Source organism: Andrena cerasifolii, chromosome 14 (assembly GCF_050908995.1).
Source record: "Andrena cerasifolii isolate SP2316 chromosome 14, iyAndCera1_principal, whole genome shotgun sequence".
Lineage (NCBI taxonomy): Eukaryota > Metazoa > Arthropoda > Insecta > Hymenoptera > Andrenidae > Andrena > Andrena cerasifolii.
The window spans coordinates 1,504,024-1,522,702 of NC_135131.1; the positions used below are offsets into that span (position 1 = coordinate 1,504,024).

Sequence of the window (18,679 nt, forward strand, 5' to 3'; positions counted from 1 at the left end):
TCTGGCGCCTAGTGTACCTAAACGACGACAAAGAACGTATATTAAAAGTTGGATGCAATCGGAAACATAATTACTGTAAGGACGATAAAAAAAGGTAGAAAATGTACGAATTTAGAGCAACTCTAAAAACTGAGACAAGGTCTTTTTTACACGAAGATAAAAAAAATAATAAAAGGAGAACTGGAGTATCATAACGAGGACCATTTTTATGGCATAATCTTTCTCTAAGTGACAGGGTACGTGGTTGAAAAATATATACTTCCAACTTCTTTTTAAAGGGAACCATTTTTTGCGCATAAAAGTGATAAAAAAAGGTGTAAAGACGAGAGCAAAAAATTGCTGGTATGTTTCAGTAAATATACTGTAATAAAACAATTATCCTAACATATCGTGGGCGTACAAGCAAAATCCTCCAGGTCCACAAAACTCAGTTTTGAGAAAAGTGAATTTTTATTTTCCACGAGTAATGTAAAATGTGGTGGTGGTGAAATATGAATTTCAGTAAAAAGGGACTTGATGGATTTTCTTTGTACGCCCGCGATATAGTTTCTAGTGTCACCCTGTATATTGGACATACCAGTCGCCGGCCACATAAGTGTTACGTGTGAAAAAGCCCTTACGCGGGCTAGCTGTTCAGCAGCGTTCCGGTACTTATACATGCGCGCTATCTGGAACAATCGGCTCTCGATCCTTTGTGCATGTTGTTGTAAAAGGAATATTCACGAGTGCTCGAATTGTTTCTGCCGGACGCTATAAAATCATACAACATGTGCATGTCGATGTATTTTTGATGATGGTAGGAAACCAGATAGTCTGACACCATTTCACTTTTGTGGGCTCTGTTATCGCAGGCTAAGTGTAATGGTCCCTAAATTAATATACAAAAAATCACGAAGGTACTTTTTGATACATTTTTTTTACAAAAATAATTCGTACAAATTGTTAACATTCTATAAAAATTGCTCGGCAAGTTTGAAGGCATGGCAGTATTAACACACAACTTATAAAAGCCAAATGAAAAGCATAAATATTGCGCCAATGGCACGTGTTTGAAAAAATGCACCGAAATTTGGAATAAATTTCTAGTATCACTTTTGACAAGAAATCGGTAAATTCAGCAAAAGTGATGAGTAACATCCTGCATAAACCTACGTTCCTTTATTAACATTTTGAGATACAAGAATTTGTGGGTCGAACACTTTGGATTCTTGACTTTTGTCCATTACACCAAATACTGTGGCTAGGGGTTGTTATTGTGAGTGCAAATAGTTTAAACGTCAGAGAAATACACAATCTTCGGTCGTTCGTTAAGGGGTTATGCCTACCTGCAAGGTCTGAAAACACAAGTACTTTAGAGATTTTTTTTTAACAAACTTGAAGAGTTTTTTAAATAAACTTGTATGTATTCGAAAGTGCACATGTGAAACTACTTGTGGTAATTTTTTCGATGGAAAATATAAATAAATAAATAAAATGTCAGCGATCTCCCGGCAGCGATTTTTTTTTCAGTAGTTTGCGGTGATCACTTTAATTCTAACCTAGTTCATCTGAAATAAAGAATTCGCGGGAATTTAGTTAGTATATTGGATTATCTTGTCCTTGATCGTTCATTATCCCAAAATATTAATTTGCTACAAAATAGCGGCTTCTCATAGCAAAAGTATCGATTTTCACTACAGAATCGCGCTCGTGTTTCATCATTTTTCATCTGTAAAATTAAAACTACGCAATGGAAACGAAAAAGCCACGATTAAGGACAAGATAATCTAATATACTAACTAAATTTGGTCGAATGTTTTATTTCTGTTAAACCAGGTCAAATCTACAGTGATCACCGTAATAAAAAAAAACGCTGCCGGAAGATCGCTTATAATTCCATTATTTATTTATATATCGCATTGCAAAAAAAACTACAAGAACTTTAAAATATATACTTTCGAATATATAACCGTTTATTTAAAAACTTCTGCAAATTTAAAAAAAAAAATCCCGAAAATACTTGAGTTTTCAGACCATGCAGGTAGGCATAACCCCTTAAGACGATTTCGTAATTGATTATTTGAAACCTAATTACCTAATAACAATTTAAAACAATCTCATTTTTATTATCAAACGATTTTATTTAGCTTCACTCCTCTGTCCGTTTGTTTGGTTCAAATCTTGTAACTCAATTTTACCCCACTTCCACAAATCCAACAGACTTGAAATCAGTCTCTCGCGTTCTTCTCGAAAACGACAAAAAGTAGCATCTCGAGTTCCGCTAATACACAATTTATCGAAAATCGATCCGTCACGTACAACTAGTTCAATTTTTCAATTTTGTTTTAGTTACCAAACTAAAACACTAAAAAGTAAATAATAAAAAAAGGTTAAACGATTTTATTTAATTTGATAAAAAAAAATGCACTAGAAACTGAAAAATAATTATTTTCTTGTACTGCAATTGCGATGGTGATATGTCAGTTTAAATAAAATCGCGGGGCAGGGATATGTCATAACCAGATATGAATCAATTTAATACAGAATCAAGCGTCGAAATGAGCGATGAAAAGCGATGAAATATCCTGCCGCACGATTTTATTCGACGTGCCATATTGCCATCGTAAATGTGGTACAAGAAAATAATGAATTTTTAGTTTTCATTGCGTTTTCGATCAAATTAAATAAAATCGTTTAACTTAATTTTTTGTTTAAATTTTTTTCTACAACTCACGTCACGAAACAAGAGCCTTCAGAACGTAGATGCATGTGCTACGTGTGATGAATCATTGGTTACACGAAAGTCGTACTCTTTTTTTTTTAACGAGTCACAGTACTTGACCCAAATCGTTTGCAACCGCGGGGGTAGGAAGATAGGAACAAAGGCAAAGACAGCGGGAAAATAAAACAGAACAGAAGGGAGCGGGCAAGGAGAGGTGGAATTACAGAGAAAGCGATTGTCGAGGTTGTGTTTAGAGTAGAAACCACTTCCGCCGTGACAATTGATATCACGCTCTGTTCCTGAAATTAACTTCTTCTTTTTCATTAACACAAACGTACTACTTGGCAACTGTAGGTCAGCGTGGAGGTAGATAGTGTTTGGGATATTAAATATTATTTCTTTCAAATTAACTGCCGTAAACTGGGGTGACTTTGCCCACTTTTGAACTTCAAATAACTTTTTTAGCACCCCTAGTGCATTCATTTTTTTTTGAAAAATATTATTATACGGTAGATGGCGTGTAGATTTAATTAGGCTTTTAAAAAAAATTCTTTACTTAAACGTGCGCTTTTAAAATGCCAAAAACGTGGTGGGCAAAGTTACCCGCTCAGTTGGGGTGTCTTTGCCCACGTGAAATTTTTCTGTGAAAACATGCCTAAAACTCATTATTGAGTTATGATTGAGCAATCGTTCTTATTCTAAGGGATACATAAGACTAGTATTGTCAAAACATATGTTTTTTAAAAAAAAAAAATTATTTAAAAAAACATTATTTAAAAAAAACATTATTTAAAAAAAAACATTATTTAAAAAAAACATTATTTAAAAAAAAACATTATTTAAAAAAAGCCTTAAAATGCGCTCTGGGTATTTCACCCCGCGTCGAAAACACGCTTTTTTCGTTCCCGGGTCGTCGCTAAGATTCGTCTCGTCGTAATTAAGTATGTTCGCTTTCGGGACGCCTTTCAACGTTTTCTCTAAGTGGTCAAAATATTTTACAGCCGCTCTCGCGCGAGAAATATTTTGACACCTTCTTTCAGTCAGTTCTGTTTTGTGTCTTCTCATGAAGCTCATGTACCAGTCCTGGCCGGGTGTACTGTTAACGAATTTAACAATATTTTCCCCGGTCCTGTCCCAGCATTGTGTAACAATTTTGTACGAGATTTTAAGGTTTATTTTCACTCAACAGCACAAAGTTCGGAGATCGCAAAATTCACTTGGAAAAAAAATTTTGTTTGTGTAATTTTTTACTCTGACTGAAAAATTACCATATGATTGAATTCGCTATTGTTTTTTTTTCGTTTGACCTTGGAGTAATTATTACTATCGATTACAAAACACCATATGTTCTAATTACTTCGCAATAAAATAAAATAAAGTTTTTCCGAAAAGTGGGCAAGTTTACGGTACTGATTATTAATTTATTTTCATTTTAATGAACATTCTCCTTGAATACACGTTATCCCAAACAGAGATAGGGCGAAATTTTTGAAGGGTCGCACAGTGTTTATTGATTCAGATGATGTATCATTTGCGAGTCTGGAGAAAGTTGGAAAAAAGTTTATCAATGTGCGGAGTTATAGGTGAATAATGGTACATTACAGTATTTAAAGACTGCGTATGAGTTATGCTTGTAATATATTTTCTGATACGCTACTTAGTTATTATTATATATACATTTATTACTTTTATCAAAAGCAGTCTCAATTATTCTCAGAAAGTCGAAGTAAAACTTTTTCAGAGTGCATTAACGTCATCCCATATTAAGGACATCCGCCGGTTAAATCACGCGAAAACATAGGCGAGTTTTATGATTTTTTCTAGAAAAGAGTATACAATGTATGGGTCTGAAACTTTTTGCACTCTATTGTGCTATAAATGTAGAGTATAAAACAATTTTTTTATTTCATTTTTCCCCACCCCTGCCTCTGATATGCATTGCGTGCTGCATCGTTGTAAATAAAAACTGGCCTCCACTGTCGCCACGATAACTTTAGACAGGATCATCCAAAATGAAAAAACCAAAAATATTCCTTAATTACAGATGTGTCGTTATAGCGCTACCCTCAGGCAGTATTCAGAAACAACTGGGCGATGATTGCCAAATGGTTAAACGATATAGTCCCCAAAACATAGGATTTTCCCCACAAAAATGTTTTGTGAAAAAAATTGAGTGTATTAAATTCGCAATAGAGGGTAGCGCGAAAGCCAGTGTAATTACGAGCAGAATCCCGTTTGAATTTTTCGATTCGGTCAAAAATTGCATTTTTTATCGTGGTGACAGTGCGTGAAAAATTGTTTCGGGAAAAACGTACTTAAAGTTTGACGCCGAGCGCGTTCGTCTAGTGATAGGGACTTGCCCGTAAGCGCCCTATTTTCTATGCTTTTATTCGATTAGAATAAAAATTGATTTTTTTTAGACCAATGAATGTATTATTAATTAAAAGAAAAATCACATTTCTATCTATTGTACCTGCGTGACAATCCATCTTCAAAAAACACCTATTTTTAAGGCCGTTACACTGTTGATTCCCCTGAACTGCCAGTAAAATCTCTACCGCTGGGAATTTCGATACAAAATTTTAACTGGACATTTTTGAGATGTTGTTGAACGAAAATATGCAAACAAATTTTTTTCGATTTTTGACCGGCAGATGCCCTTAAGGGGACTAGGCTGTCGAAAAATCGATTTTACTATAAACCAAGCGGCATTTTATTGAGAAAAGATTGTACTTTCGGAAAATGCGATAAAAAAATCGATTTTTCGACTGCCTAGTCCCTTTAAGGAACACTTTTCTTCTTTCTCGCAATCTTAACAAGTGGTATATATATACACAAAATTATTCATCTGCTCCAACCTTCCTCATTAAAAAAATTTCATGTTAATATTTTTCAGTAGGTATTTAATTAATCTCAAGTAATATTACAATATATATTGTAATATATATTATATATATAATAATATATATTATATATATAATAATATATATTATATATATATAATATATAATATATTTTATTTGGATTTATATATCCAAAATTTAAACTAGAGATTTTTGAGATGTTGTTGAACGAAAATATGCAAAAAAAATTATATATATATATTGTAATATTACTTGAGATTAATTAAATAACTACTGAAAAGTATTAACTTGAAAATTTTTTTAATGAAGAAGTTTGGAGCAGGTCAATAATTTTGTATCTTGCTTAGTTCAATGTAACAAGAAAAGCATATTTTCATCAAACAGTTGCTTTCATGGGCAATATGTTGTATTCTGTGGTGGTCGAGTGATATGTTCATTTGTACAGATAACACTTTAATTAAAATAAAATACAAAGGTACACTCCGCGGCTAATAATACAGAGTGCCGGCCATGTGTGTACGGTTGCCACAGCTTTGTTATTATTCTATTCCTCTAACAATTGAATAGCTCGTTTACAACAATTGGGACGACAGCACTGCGATTATACCGCGATGTCGTGCGAATCGGTAATGCAACCAAAATCGTGTTAGCGCGGTCTGTGGCGGTGGTTTCACAAAGCAAACCATTACTCGTGCGATGAGCAATCTGTAATTACAGAGGTAAACGTTCTGTTTGGCTCATTATAACGCGCTGAAACGTACTAATTATGGCATGGTCATTTCGCAACTGTAGACACCTTTTGTATTGCGTTCAGAGTTGCAAATTCTGTATTAGTGAGTGCATTTCTGATGAGAATCATTGTGCAACAGTATATCATTACGGAGCAAATAATTTACTAGATTCCATTTAAAAGTATTTTACAGTTCATGTAGAAACTTCAATTTATTGTATTAAATCTTTTGATATATTTCGTCCGAAGCACTTGTTGATTTTTCATGATACTGACGTAGGAAAATGAATAGCAGGTACTTATTATACATACAAGGTAAGTGCACTAGATTTTGGTCACAAAGTGACAAAGTGCTTTCTATTAGATCCGATTGTGAATCTCGCATAATGCGATAAGTGTCATTCACTTCAAAAGGACAATTATTACAATTTCATTAGCAGCTGTTGCTTCTTAAAATTTCTGCCGTTGTTTAGTTAGATTGACAGTGAATTTCCAAGTGAAGACGAATTTTACAGTGGGTATGTACTTTCGTCAAAGCTCCGCAGATTGAGGTGCAAAGATTTATATAGATAAAGTCACGAATATTAATTTTTTTTTTCAACCTGTACGTGTATTCCATCGTCAGTTAGAAAAGTGGATTAGTACTAATGGATCTTGGCACATTGGAATTATGTGAGATGAAGAAGAAGTGGTGAGGGTTGGAGATAGATCCAACATTTTACTTCGAGACGTTCGGAATATTATTGGAATGGGCTAACGTACACCGAATTATTCCCTTCATCTCAGGCGTCATGACAAATCTGTTACATTCTTGGAAACTTGCACTGGCCGATTGCCAGTGTGCCATTAACCAGGTTTCTTCCAAATATGACTCATTTCCCTAATTCGACGTCTGCTCTAAAACATAGTCCAACTTTGCCTCTGCTCTAATTACGTACGAAATTGCCCTCTTTCCTTTATTTGGCAAAAAACTATGTTTCATCAGCTTGCAGGTTGGATTACGAAATGTCAGTGTCTTAAGGGGTTACCTACCGTCAGGAGGTAGAAAAAGAATCGATTCTTTGGGAAGTTATTTCAGAAAGTACATGCATATTTTTATGCAATGGTTTTTGTATTCAGGTGAGGGACTTTTTAACAGGTTATTATATTATGTTTTGGTATAAATATATTTAGTTATATATACCCCTTAAATATAAGGTACTTGTCTGTTTTTATACCGCAGGCGATTAATAGTAAAGATGTAAATATTCCAATACGAATAATTTCTCGAATAATTCGAATATTCGAATCCGAATAATTTCTTCGGATAATTCGAATAATTCCTTCGAATAATTCGAATAATTTCTTCGCATAATTCGAATAATTTCTTCGCATAATTCGAATATTCAAATATTTAGGAGTATTCGAATATTCAAATAATTAGGAGTATTGGAATAATTCAAATAATTTTGAATGCGAATAATTAGGAGTATTCGAATAATTCGAATAATTTTGAATGCGCACAATTTTTTCGAATAATTCGAATATTCAAATAATTAGGAGTATTCGAATAATTCAAATAATTTTGAATGCGAATAATTAGGAGTATTCGAATAATTCGAATAATTTTTTCGAATAATTCGAATATTTGAATCCGAATAATTTCTTCGAATAATTCGAATATTTGAATCCGAATAAATTCTTCGAATAATTCGAATTTTCAAATAATTAGAAGTATTCCAATAATTCGAATAATTGTGAATGCGCACAATTTCTTCGAATAATTCGAATATTCAAATAATTAGGAGTATTCGAATAATTCGAATAATTTTGAATGTGAATAATTTCTTCGAATAATTTCGAATATCCATAATTTCTTCGAATAATTTCGAATATCAATAATTTCTTCGAATAATTCGAATAATTTCAAATATAAATAATTTATTCGAATAATTCGAATAATTTCAAATATGAATAAATTATTCGAATTCTTAGAATATTTGTTGCATGTTCGTTACAATCCTAATTAGGGTAAATCCGGGAGGCGCGGTCGTGCTGGAGAGTTGGTCCAGTCGCTATATTCAGACTCTACATTTGTGTATTATGGTTCAGAACAATTAATTCTCTAGGAATCAACTGTTTTGACCAACTCTCCGGCCCGACCGCGTCTCCCGGATTTACTTTAATAGAAACCAGAAAATCGCTTGCGTTACCAAACCGAAAATGTCCTCTGACTGTGACAGGGTTGATTTCTAGACCAATGTTTACTACACATATCTTTAATTAGCTTATTGAGCGCTACCTACCCTGTCCAAAACAGCTGTTTCCCAACATCCTGCGTACAATTTACAGGGAGTAAAACGGTTATACATGCCATAGCTCACACATTCTGATTCTACACCTCTGGATCGGTGGAGATCTGTTAAAAAGATGTACCGCAAAATTGACCACGACCTTGAAATTCAGGGTCAAATTTTTTCATTGAAACGTATTTGATTCAGTAAAACGAGAAAAAGTGTTAAAGCAACTATGTTCCAAAGAATATTTCGTCGAAAGTATGGTCCCTTTGACACTTTTTATCCTCCAAGTGAGTGGAACTCATTAAAATAAAAAAAAATTGGATCTTGAATTTCCAGGTCGAGATCAATTTTATGGCAAATTCTTTTTACGCTCTGTACGTGGGAAAATTATGACCTTAACCCTCAGCAACTGAATGAAAAAAAGAGTCGGGCTTTGTACGAATTTAGACTTAAAAGGGGAAAGAGAAATGCAATGACGAGTAAGACGTATGAAAAATAGCTATTACCTATATATGCTGAAGTTATCAGATGGACGTTTCAGTGATTGGAGGTAAGAGAACGCTAGTGATACAACACTTCTAACCTACTTCCCCGCTGGGCAGATGGAGCTCGCGTGTCTGTAAGTGTACACGAAGATTTTGTGCCGGCTATGTATAGACCACTGGTGTTGCCGAAGTTTTAATCGAAATTGATGGATTAGCACGCGAGATAATTATTTTGACTGCTTACAAGGATCAATAAAATTCTTCGGTTTAACGTGTATCCACCACCCAGAAATAAGAAAATCCATCTAATGAAAAATTTTGGGGTCTTTTCTCATGTGTGTCTGCATTTCGTGAAACGTTCCTGTCACATATTCGCGACAGTACTGTGTACTAATACTGCATCGAGCGAATGTATGAATAAATATGAACAAATCTTACGAAAATTATTTCTAACTAATATAAGATGCAATAAAATAATAGTGTAACTGAGGAGTGAAAACAAGAATGGAATTTAAATTTTAATGAGAGTAACTTGTGTATGAATATAAAGTAAGTTTGCAACTAAAGAATATTACCCAACTGAAAAATTGAAAGTGTTTCTCGAAAAGTAAACCTTGGGTGACAAAATTTTATTCTACTCTCTTGATTTATTTTGCATAAAGAATGTCCTCCTGCCCGCTTGTACCACCCTTTCGATCGCACAGTGTGTACATAAGTAGCTTAAAGTGACCGGCCTTGCCCGAGTTATATATCTTTTTTCGGTGAAGGGGAGGGAGTTTTTAAAAAGATTTCTTAGCGAGCGCCTAGGGGCTAAGAGGAACCTACCAAATTTCAAGGTCATAGGATCAGTGGTTCCAGAGAAATCGTGATGAGTCAGTGAGTGAGTGAGTCAGACTGTGATATTTGAATTTTATATATATATAGAAAAAGAAGATTTAGAAACACGAAATACATAAAGTACACTTTTGTATGGAGGGCGTTAAAAACACCTAATCTTAAAAGTCGGTCGTTATTCGTAAGTGTTTGCAAGTTACAGCTCACGAAATCTTAAAAATAAGACATATGTAGAACCTGTAAATCCAGAATTGCAGCTGAGTGCAGAGCAGTTTATTCCATTTTGTTTTTGTTACTATGGTACATGAACGTTAAGTGATATCGCCTTTTGTGTCTGTGCCTGTGCGTCTGAATGAGCGTGGCCTACGCGAACAGAATACAAAGACAATGGAGCGCGTGAAGGGAAACAAAGCCACGTAGAGGATTCCATCAGCGGTCGGTGCAGATAGAGGACAGCTTGCAGTTCTAAAAACTGTCCTGCTGTCAGTCGAAGTAGAGATGGGAACGAATTAAATAACGAATGAGACAGTGCGACCGAATTCGATACCGACTGCTCGAAGAAAAATAGATGGCAGATCGCAGAAAGGGGTTGATCTCGTTATGTAGGTCGACCGCCGGTTTACTTGCTTGGATATCGATTAAAGGTTAAACTCCAATTATAGCGTGCAGATGAATAGGCGATCGTTCTGTGCGAAACGATTTTTATAACTGTAGGGGAACGATTGCTGTTATCGCGCGCTTGCCATTTCTTCTTCAAACATGTGCAGGTGATGCAGCCATCGTTACAAGAGATCTGATAGGAACATGCAAGAAACATGGCTCCTGAGTTGGGTTGCCAACTTTTTTTCAGGAAAATATGGTACTTTACGATCATATGTGACAAAAAATATAGTATAATTGTGAAAAAATGTAGTATACATTGTGAAAAAATGATCTACACATTATTGTGAAAAAATATAGTACACGCTGTGAAACAATATAGTACACATTGGGAAAAAAGATAGTGGTACTTTTCAGAGGAAAGTGGTACAAAATAAAACTAGGGTATATTAAAACTAGGGCTGGGACTATTTGTCGAATTTTTCGGTATTCGAATATTCGAAGACTTCAGTTGCTCAGTTATTTGGCGAATATAATTCGAATATCCAAGTATCCAAATACTATTCGAATATCCAAGTATCCAAATACTATTCGAATACTTAAGTATTCGAATAGTGTGGTGTGAATTTTATAATTCATCAAGTTCTTTAGGTTCATTTGTCAGAGTGAAATCTTATAAGCTAATTTTGACCTAATATCGCGAATAGTATTCCAATACTGATGTGTTCGAGTAATAACATTCGAATACTCAAATATTCGAATAATAACATTCGAATACTCAAATATTCGAATAATCACATTCGAATACTCAAATATTCGAATAATAACATTCGAATACTCAAATATTCGAATAATAACAATCGAATACTCAAATATTCGAATAATAACATTCGGATACTCAAATATTCGAATAATAACATTCGGATACTCAAATATTCGAATAATAACATTCGAATACTCAAATATTCGAATAATAACATTCGAATAATAACATATTTTAAATATTAAGTAGACTTTCAAGTAAGTAACTGGCAATTCTAATTCACATTAATATAAACCTTGATTAATACACTCTCATTTTGTACATAGTTATTTACAGTTTATTTAAACAAGTAAAAAATATTTGCCCAAATTGAATATTTAGTTTATACAAACGTAATTACAATAAGTTATAAGCTTTAATCTATTATGCATAGATTCAGCAAATTTTCTGTGAAATTCCGACATATCTTGTTCCATATTATTCTAGCAAAATTTATTTGAGTATTTCTTTGGTAGATGCTACTAACTAAAAATACATTAATCAAGGTTTATACTAATGTAAATCATAATGGGTTATTCTGAATTTAACGTTATTTATATAAGTAAAATATGTTATACGTATGGGGTGGATGGGTAATTTTGTGAGTAACTGTATTAGCGAGTAAGAATTATTCCATGAAAATAGAATGTCGAATTGCAAAGCCAACGGCTGTAAATTAACGTAACGAACGTTCCTGAAAATGATCGTGCAATTCGTGCATTAATTTCGCAATCACCGCAATCTATTAACTATTTGGATGCTTCCAGCCCGGTGAGCTCACGCGCATCGAAAATTCACCGCGCGGACACATCCACACAGACATATGTGTATACGTCATTGCACCTTTGGCAAATTGTTCAAAGGTCAAATGCCTATCATAGCTGTCTATTAACGACGTCTTGGCTACCAATAGTTATATTTATCCCTATCGCCGCTTCCAACGAGTTGTTGTCAGATCTTATTTCAATTAAGGACATTCTTAAATTTAAAACTGCCGTGACCTATACCTTACTTCAATACCATTGCAGTCTCTTAAATGTTAAAATGTAGCAAGTAGTTAATAGTATTCGTTTCTATTATAAAAGCTTCACAGATTTTCACATTAAAAATTACTTTTCTAGCGTCTCTCCTTTAAGGTTCAATGTGAGACAAAGGGTTTGTACCCTTTGCAGTCGTAGCTCTGTATCGCAAAAGAATAGTTATATATTACAAAACTATAACACAATTAATTCAGTAATAATTTTATTGTTGAATTTCAAATTTGAAAAGTAAATGGTACTTTATATGTAAAGTGGCAATACAATTGTTTCGTGATTGTTGAAGTGGTAACAGTTTCAAAAAATTATATAGCACTATTGCAATCGATTCGATTAAAGGGCGGAGCGATACTATATAGGCGAAAATTTAAGGTGGAATTTTTAGTTGGCGTGGGTGCGGGATAGTTGTCTTTTGATTAACCAAACACAACTGTAAAAAAATTTTGGAAAAATATTCATGTCTGCAGGTTCCTTTTTCTCCTAAATAATCATATAATCATGTAATCATATAATCATGTAATCATGTAATCATGTAATCATATAATCACGTAATCATATAATCACGTAATCATATAATCACGTAATCATATAATCACGTAATCATATAATCACGTAATCATATAATTACGTAATCATATAATCATATAATCATATAATCATATAATCATATAATCATATAATCATATAATCATATAATCATATAATCATATAATCATATAATCATATAATCATATAATCATATAATCATATAATCATATAATCATATAATCATGTAATCATTTTTAGGAGAAAAAGGAACCTGCAGACATGAATATTTTTTCAAAAAATTTTTACAGTTGTGTTTGGTTAATCAAAAGACAACTATCCCGCACCTAGGCCAACTGAAAATTCAAATTTAAATTTTCCGCTCCGCCCTATAGTGTATAATTCGTTTCAGTCGTGGGTACTAAACTTGCGTACTTTTGAAACCTGAATTGTGTATTAAGGTGCCACTGTAAATATTTTTATAATATTTACATTTCATGTGAAACAATAAAATTCACCGGGATCGCCATAAAGTGAAATAACGATTCATTTTCTTAAACTGAAAAGACAATAAATCTCTGTATTTTATAATAAAGTAATTATTACGCCAGTATCAATCGTTATATCGTAATCCATATACCATACCATATATCCAATAACCAGTTCTTTGACCACAATACCTGCAGCTTGTAGAGTCCATTCACTAAAACGGCGGTCGAGTGGGCGGGCAGATTTGATAAGGACTCTGATCGATAATGAAGGAATTCGTTGGCTCGCCAAGAGCTGGTCAGGCTCTTATTACGGTCTTCAGCGCACGATAACCCTGAACTCTAAAGCCCGTTTGCTTAGTTTAACACGGAAGTGTCCAGGTTAGCCTCCTTCACGTGGTCCGAGCGCAAACAGCCGTTTAAAAATAATTCGAACGCGAAAAGGCGCATCGGGCTCATAATTCTGGGTACAGTGCACTCGACCCTCTCGAAGATCGATTTCACATCGTTGTTCCATCTCATTCCTTTTATCCTCCTTCCGTTCTCCCCCGCAGTATTCCACCTTATTACCCTTCTATTATTTTCCTTTCGCCTGCCTTCGTGGACGCTTTCCCGTTCCGTTTCTATAGAATGAACCACTTAAACGCGACTTAGGTTTCAAGGGGGACATTTACTTTACTGTTCAAAGGAAACCGTGTGTCGTGAATGGACCATTTTCGTGCAACTGATTTTGGTTTCCTTTTCCTCAGAAGTACTCACATTTCCTAAAATTCTTCCGCAAAGACTTCGGTAATCGTGGGTGATAGAAATGTGCAAAATGAACGTCATACTGTATTTTCTCAAATAATTATAATACGCAAAAACACAATTGGAATACAGTAGTAACAGGAATTGTTTCAGTACAAAAGATATGTCAGATTAAGTATTGTTCTAAATAACTTTAAATTGGAAACATAAACTGATAACTGTAAGACATTTTTGTTATACAAGGTGTCTCAAAATTGAGGAACAATCCGGAACATGCAATACCCCGATGCGAAAAGACATCGAAAAGTCCTTTACCGTTTTAGGATCCGAGGCTTCGTTCTCGAGATATTAAGAATTGAATATTAACGGTCCAATTTCCGGAGCGCGAGGTTTAAAGCCGAGTCAGCTGAGCGCGGAGCAGTCACCGCTCGCGCGCCACAGCGCGCTCAGCTGACTCAAGTTTAAACTGCGAGCTCGGGAACTTGGGAGCGCTAATATTCAACTGTTAATATCTCGAGAACGAAGCCTCGGAACCCACAACGGTAAAAGACTTTTCGATGTCTTTTTGCATCAGAATATTGCGTGTTCCAGATTGCTTCGCAATTTTGGGACACCCTGTATAGTTAATAAACTAAGTCAATATTTGCAGTCTGTATTGTAGTAGCGATTTTTCTTTTGGAAAGAGAGTTAAATATTTCTTTATCTTCGTATCGAAGGGTATACATAGAAAGGAAACATATTTAAAATTGAATTTTGAGGTTAGAATGAATCTTGCAGTATAGTTTTAAAAGTACAGTATTTTAAAATCAATTAATGTAATATTGGACACGTATCCACGCGTCGTTATGAAAAAAAAACAAATAAGAAATGCAAAGTAAATTTTAAGACCAAACTATGATATAATGGGTTTAAGATAAGTTTGGCACAATCTATTGTATCAATCAGTTTTTTTATCCATGACAATTAATTTTGCCTCTTGATCCCGTTAAGTTTTGGTTAGTTGTTAGAAATTACATAAATAATGAGTCCGGTGAAAATGAGCTGAATGAAAATATAAATTCGTTACATTACTATTTCTGGGGGCAAGTCGAGAGTATATAATACACGTCAGCAGCTCTTAATACTTTGGATAAATTGAAACCTCGAATAGGGGAGAGACTGCGTGCCTCAATAAGAAAATGTGACGTAATGCGATCCATTTGCCCTTCGGAGTGCCCCAACCCTCAACCCTCAACTTGGATGACACTAAGAGTCACTTTGCAACCAGAAGATTTGTCATTAAAGAAGCAATCCTCTTCCAATTACTGGTAGTACAGAACTGAAGGAATTGGAGGACTAGAAATCAGGAGGCAAAAATTGAAATCCTGAAAACTGCAACAAGCTGGGAGTATAAAAACTCTTGCTTCAGAATCTAAAGACGTATCCCCATTCTGATCCATTGACCTTTTTGTACAAATAATATTGAAATATTAGTGCACATTTCTATAAACTATATCACGTATATTGTTAAATGAAATTATGTATGTGATCAAATATTGGGTGGAATTTTGTAACGGTAAATAAAATTGTTGTACAATATATTCTGTAAACACGATGTGCTGATTTGTGGATAGATGTGGGGTGTAGATATATGCCACCTACTATAATAAATGAAAACATTTTTTTTGATAACGCAAAAATGATTGGTCCTCAAACCAGTATTGAATGCTAATTTTTTTAGTTATTTTGATGAATAATATACATGTGCAAAATTTGTATTATTAATTTTAAAACACCCTATATATTATATTAGGGGAAAAGCGTATTTGAAATGCGGTCATTACTTTCTAACACTTCTATATCTAATCATCTAGTATTGGAATGATATTAAACTTAGGGTTTATACAAAACCGACTGTTGAAACACAAACCGGTTTTCGAATTCCACTATTCCCCAAAAACCGGTTAAACCGGTTTTTGAATTCCACTATTCCCCCAAAAACCGGTTATCGAATTCCACTCTTCCCCAAAAACCGGTTAAACCGGTTTTCGAATTCCACTATTCCCCAAAAACCGGTTAAACCGGTTTTCGAATTTTCACAAAAAATATGTAATTAAAATAGTAAATGAATATTTGTATTTATTTTAAAAGTGTTCAGTTTCCTTAATATTTATGGAATTACAAAAATATAGCAAAATAAAATATACTGTATCTATACAAAACCAAATAAATAAATACAAATTAAATTAACTAAAATCTGTACAATTTTTGAGTTCATTTAATATTTATGGATCTACAAAAATATAACACAATAAAATAGACTGCATACAAAACCAAATGAAAAAAAAAACTAAAATCCGCACAAAATATACATTTTTACAGTGGTACCAAATTATAAATCTTTATTCCATTTAGTATTTTTCTTCAGAAAATCGGGACTCATGAATACAGTTTTACAGTAATGAGTAAACTGTTACATACTACAATATGCTAGTGTCCGAGGCGAGTTTCAAGTCAAAATGTTAACGTTTCTAATTAAATAATTAATTCATTTCTCCATCTTAATTCTATTATATAAAACCGGTTCTTTTTTCAATTTAAAACCCGGTTTCCGAATTTTACCAATTCATAAATAAAAACCAGTTTTTAAACCCGATTTTTAAAAACCGGCAAACCCTAATTAAACTGCTGTTAGTCGTCCGTGAAGGCAAACAGCCTGCTTTATTGTTAAAAGAAGGAACTATGTGTGCTGTTATATAATTCTAATATGCTGCCAAGTAATTAGTAACTGGTATTTTTAGTACTATTAATAGATCTTGTACATCTGAGAGTGTGCAGTCGCGCGGAAGAAGTAACGTGATTGTAAAATCAAGAAATATAAAAAATATGTTGGCTTGATGGCAAAACTGACAAATTACTTTGTAACATTTTTAAAACAATGGATTAGTAAAAATCCATATGGGGCGAAATTTCTGTATTTAGTAATGCATAAAATTCGATATAAATCTACCAATAGAATTGATCGAATATTAGATATATAACACGGAAAAAGTATAGAAAAGATTATTTCACAATATGGGTGAAAAAACGATGCACGAAAGTTGCTGAAACAATAGACAAGAAACTGTTTCTATATTGTGTAGAATACAAGGATGTGGTAATTGTGATTAGACTGATGTGAAAGAATGCTTTCAGTCCGATAAAGCTTAATTGGCATTGTGCACGACATTGCGTGTGCTTCGAATAATGAAACGGAAGGCGAAAATAAGCTTTAGAAAAACGGCTGAAATGAGACGAGGCAAAAGGAGGAATATAAACTCTATGCAGAATTTAGTTTTCTAAAAAATTTGTGATTCCACCGGTAAATAGATTTGGGTGGCCAGAAATTTTTAACCAAATTCGTGTTTCATTTTATTATTTATTATTTCTATTGTTAATACTTGTATTCCTATTTTGAAGATAATGGAAGATCAGTATCAGAAAGTAGATGCCCCATTTTCCGAAAATTTGTTTGTTTGCACCCTCACATTTTACTGTATAAGTAGAATACGCAAGCACAAGCACAAATTAGAGGAACTAAAATGAAGCATAGGCTCATAAGTAGAGGTAGTATTGAGTTCAGTAGTTAACTATAACAGGAAATAAAGCAGCGGGGAACAGAGAGAAGATAAACAAATGTGAGTGTGGAAGAGGAAGACCAATATACACCTAATGGGGGAGCACCGACCAAAGGAGCATTACGGATGAGAGAACCTACTACATGGGTGTGCCAAAGTATGTTACAGGAAGAAGAATAAAGTAAACAATCAGATAAATATTTGAATATGAATTGCAGATCTCTAAACAACGTTACGAGATGAAAAGACAACTGGATAATGGAGGGGTGGAAATCAGAAAGGAAAGAAAGAAAAAGAAAAATAAAAGAAAGGAACATTGTAGAAAATTTAATAAAAGCGCAAGTAATGAAGCTGAAACAAATGGTCCTGGAAATATAAAGTAGAAGAGAAGGGAGGAATTTAAAAAGTTGGAAGAATTCATGTCGAGTTGAAAAGGAAAAGAAAGGTGTTACAAATATAGAAGGAAGAATCGAAAGAAGGGAAACAGCTAAGAGAGCTAAATATCAAAGCAAAGACACAGCTGGCAAAACAGAATGATAAAAGAGGAATTTTTAGAGGAAATTTAAGTGATGAAGGGGAAATAGAGAGGAAATAAAGAGGAGTGGAGGATGATAAAATAGAGAGAATAAAAAAAAGAAATTTAAAATTAAAGTAGGGTAGAACAATGAAAATACAACATATTTTGTATAAAACAATGATTTTAGGAATACTGGATATTTCATGTATGTTTGGAATAGTTTTCAATATTATCTTAGGAAACACCTGCGATCGAGATATCTAATCTCTCTAATAAATAAGAATCATTCTTTCTTAAACAATTAATAGGATATTATTCCATACTATATTAATACTTATTCCATACTTATGATTTCTGTTTCAGGTGGTGTTAGTTTTCATTCTCAGTATAGCGTCGCTTATAATATACTTCATCGATGCCTCCAGGTAAGAGAAATAATTATTTCTAAAGTTAAAAGTTGTTTAGTATTTAAAT

General features: G+C 33.6%; 2 protein-coding genes across 51 annotated transcripts in view; one reads left to right on the plus strand and one right to left on the minus strand.

Annotated features, from left to right (window-relative positions):
• The window catches only part of Slo (calcium-activated potassium channel slo), a 228,869-nt gene that overhangs the window by 79,412 nt on the left and 130,778 nt on the right, over window positions 1-18,679 (plus strand). For all 50 annotated transcript variants that reach the window (XR_013087040.1, XM_076826209.1, XM_076826249.1 and 47 more), the window contains one exon: window positions 18,569-18,630. Coding sequence is in view for 49 of the 50 variants with exons in the window: in XM_076826209.1 (XP_076682324.1) it covers window positions 18,569-18,630 (62 nt within the window). In the remaining variant the exon portion in view is untranslated. The remainder of the gene's footprint in view (window positions 1-18,568; window positions 18,631-18,679) is intronic.
• Window positions 1-18,679, minus strand: part of LOC143376209 (uncharacterized) — a 1,054,554-nt gene that overhangs the window by 73,787 nt on the left and 962,088 nt on the right. The window lies entirely within an intron of this gene.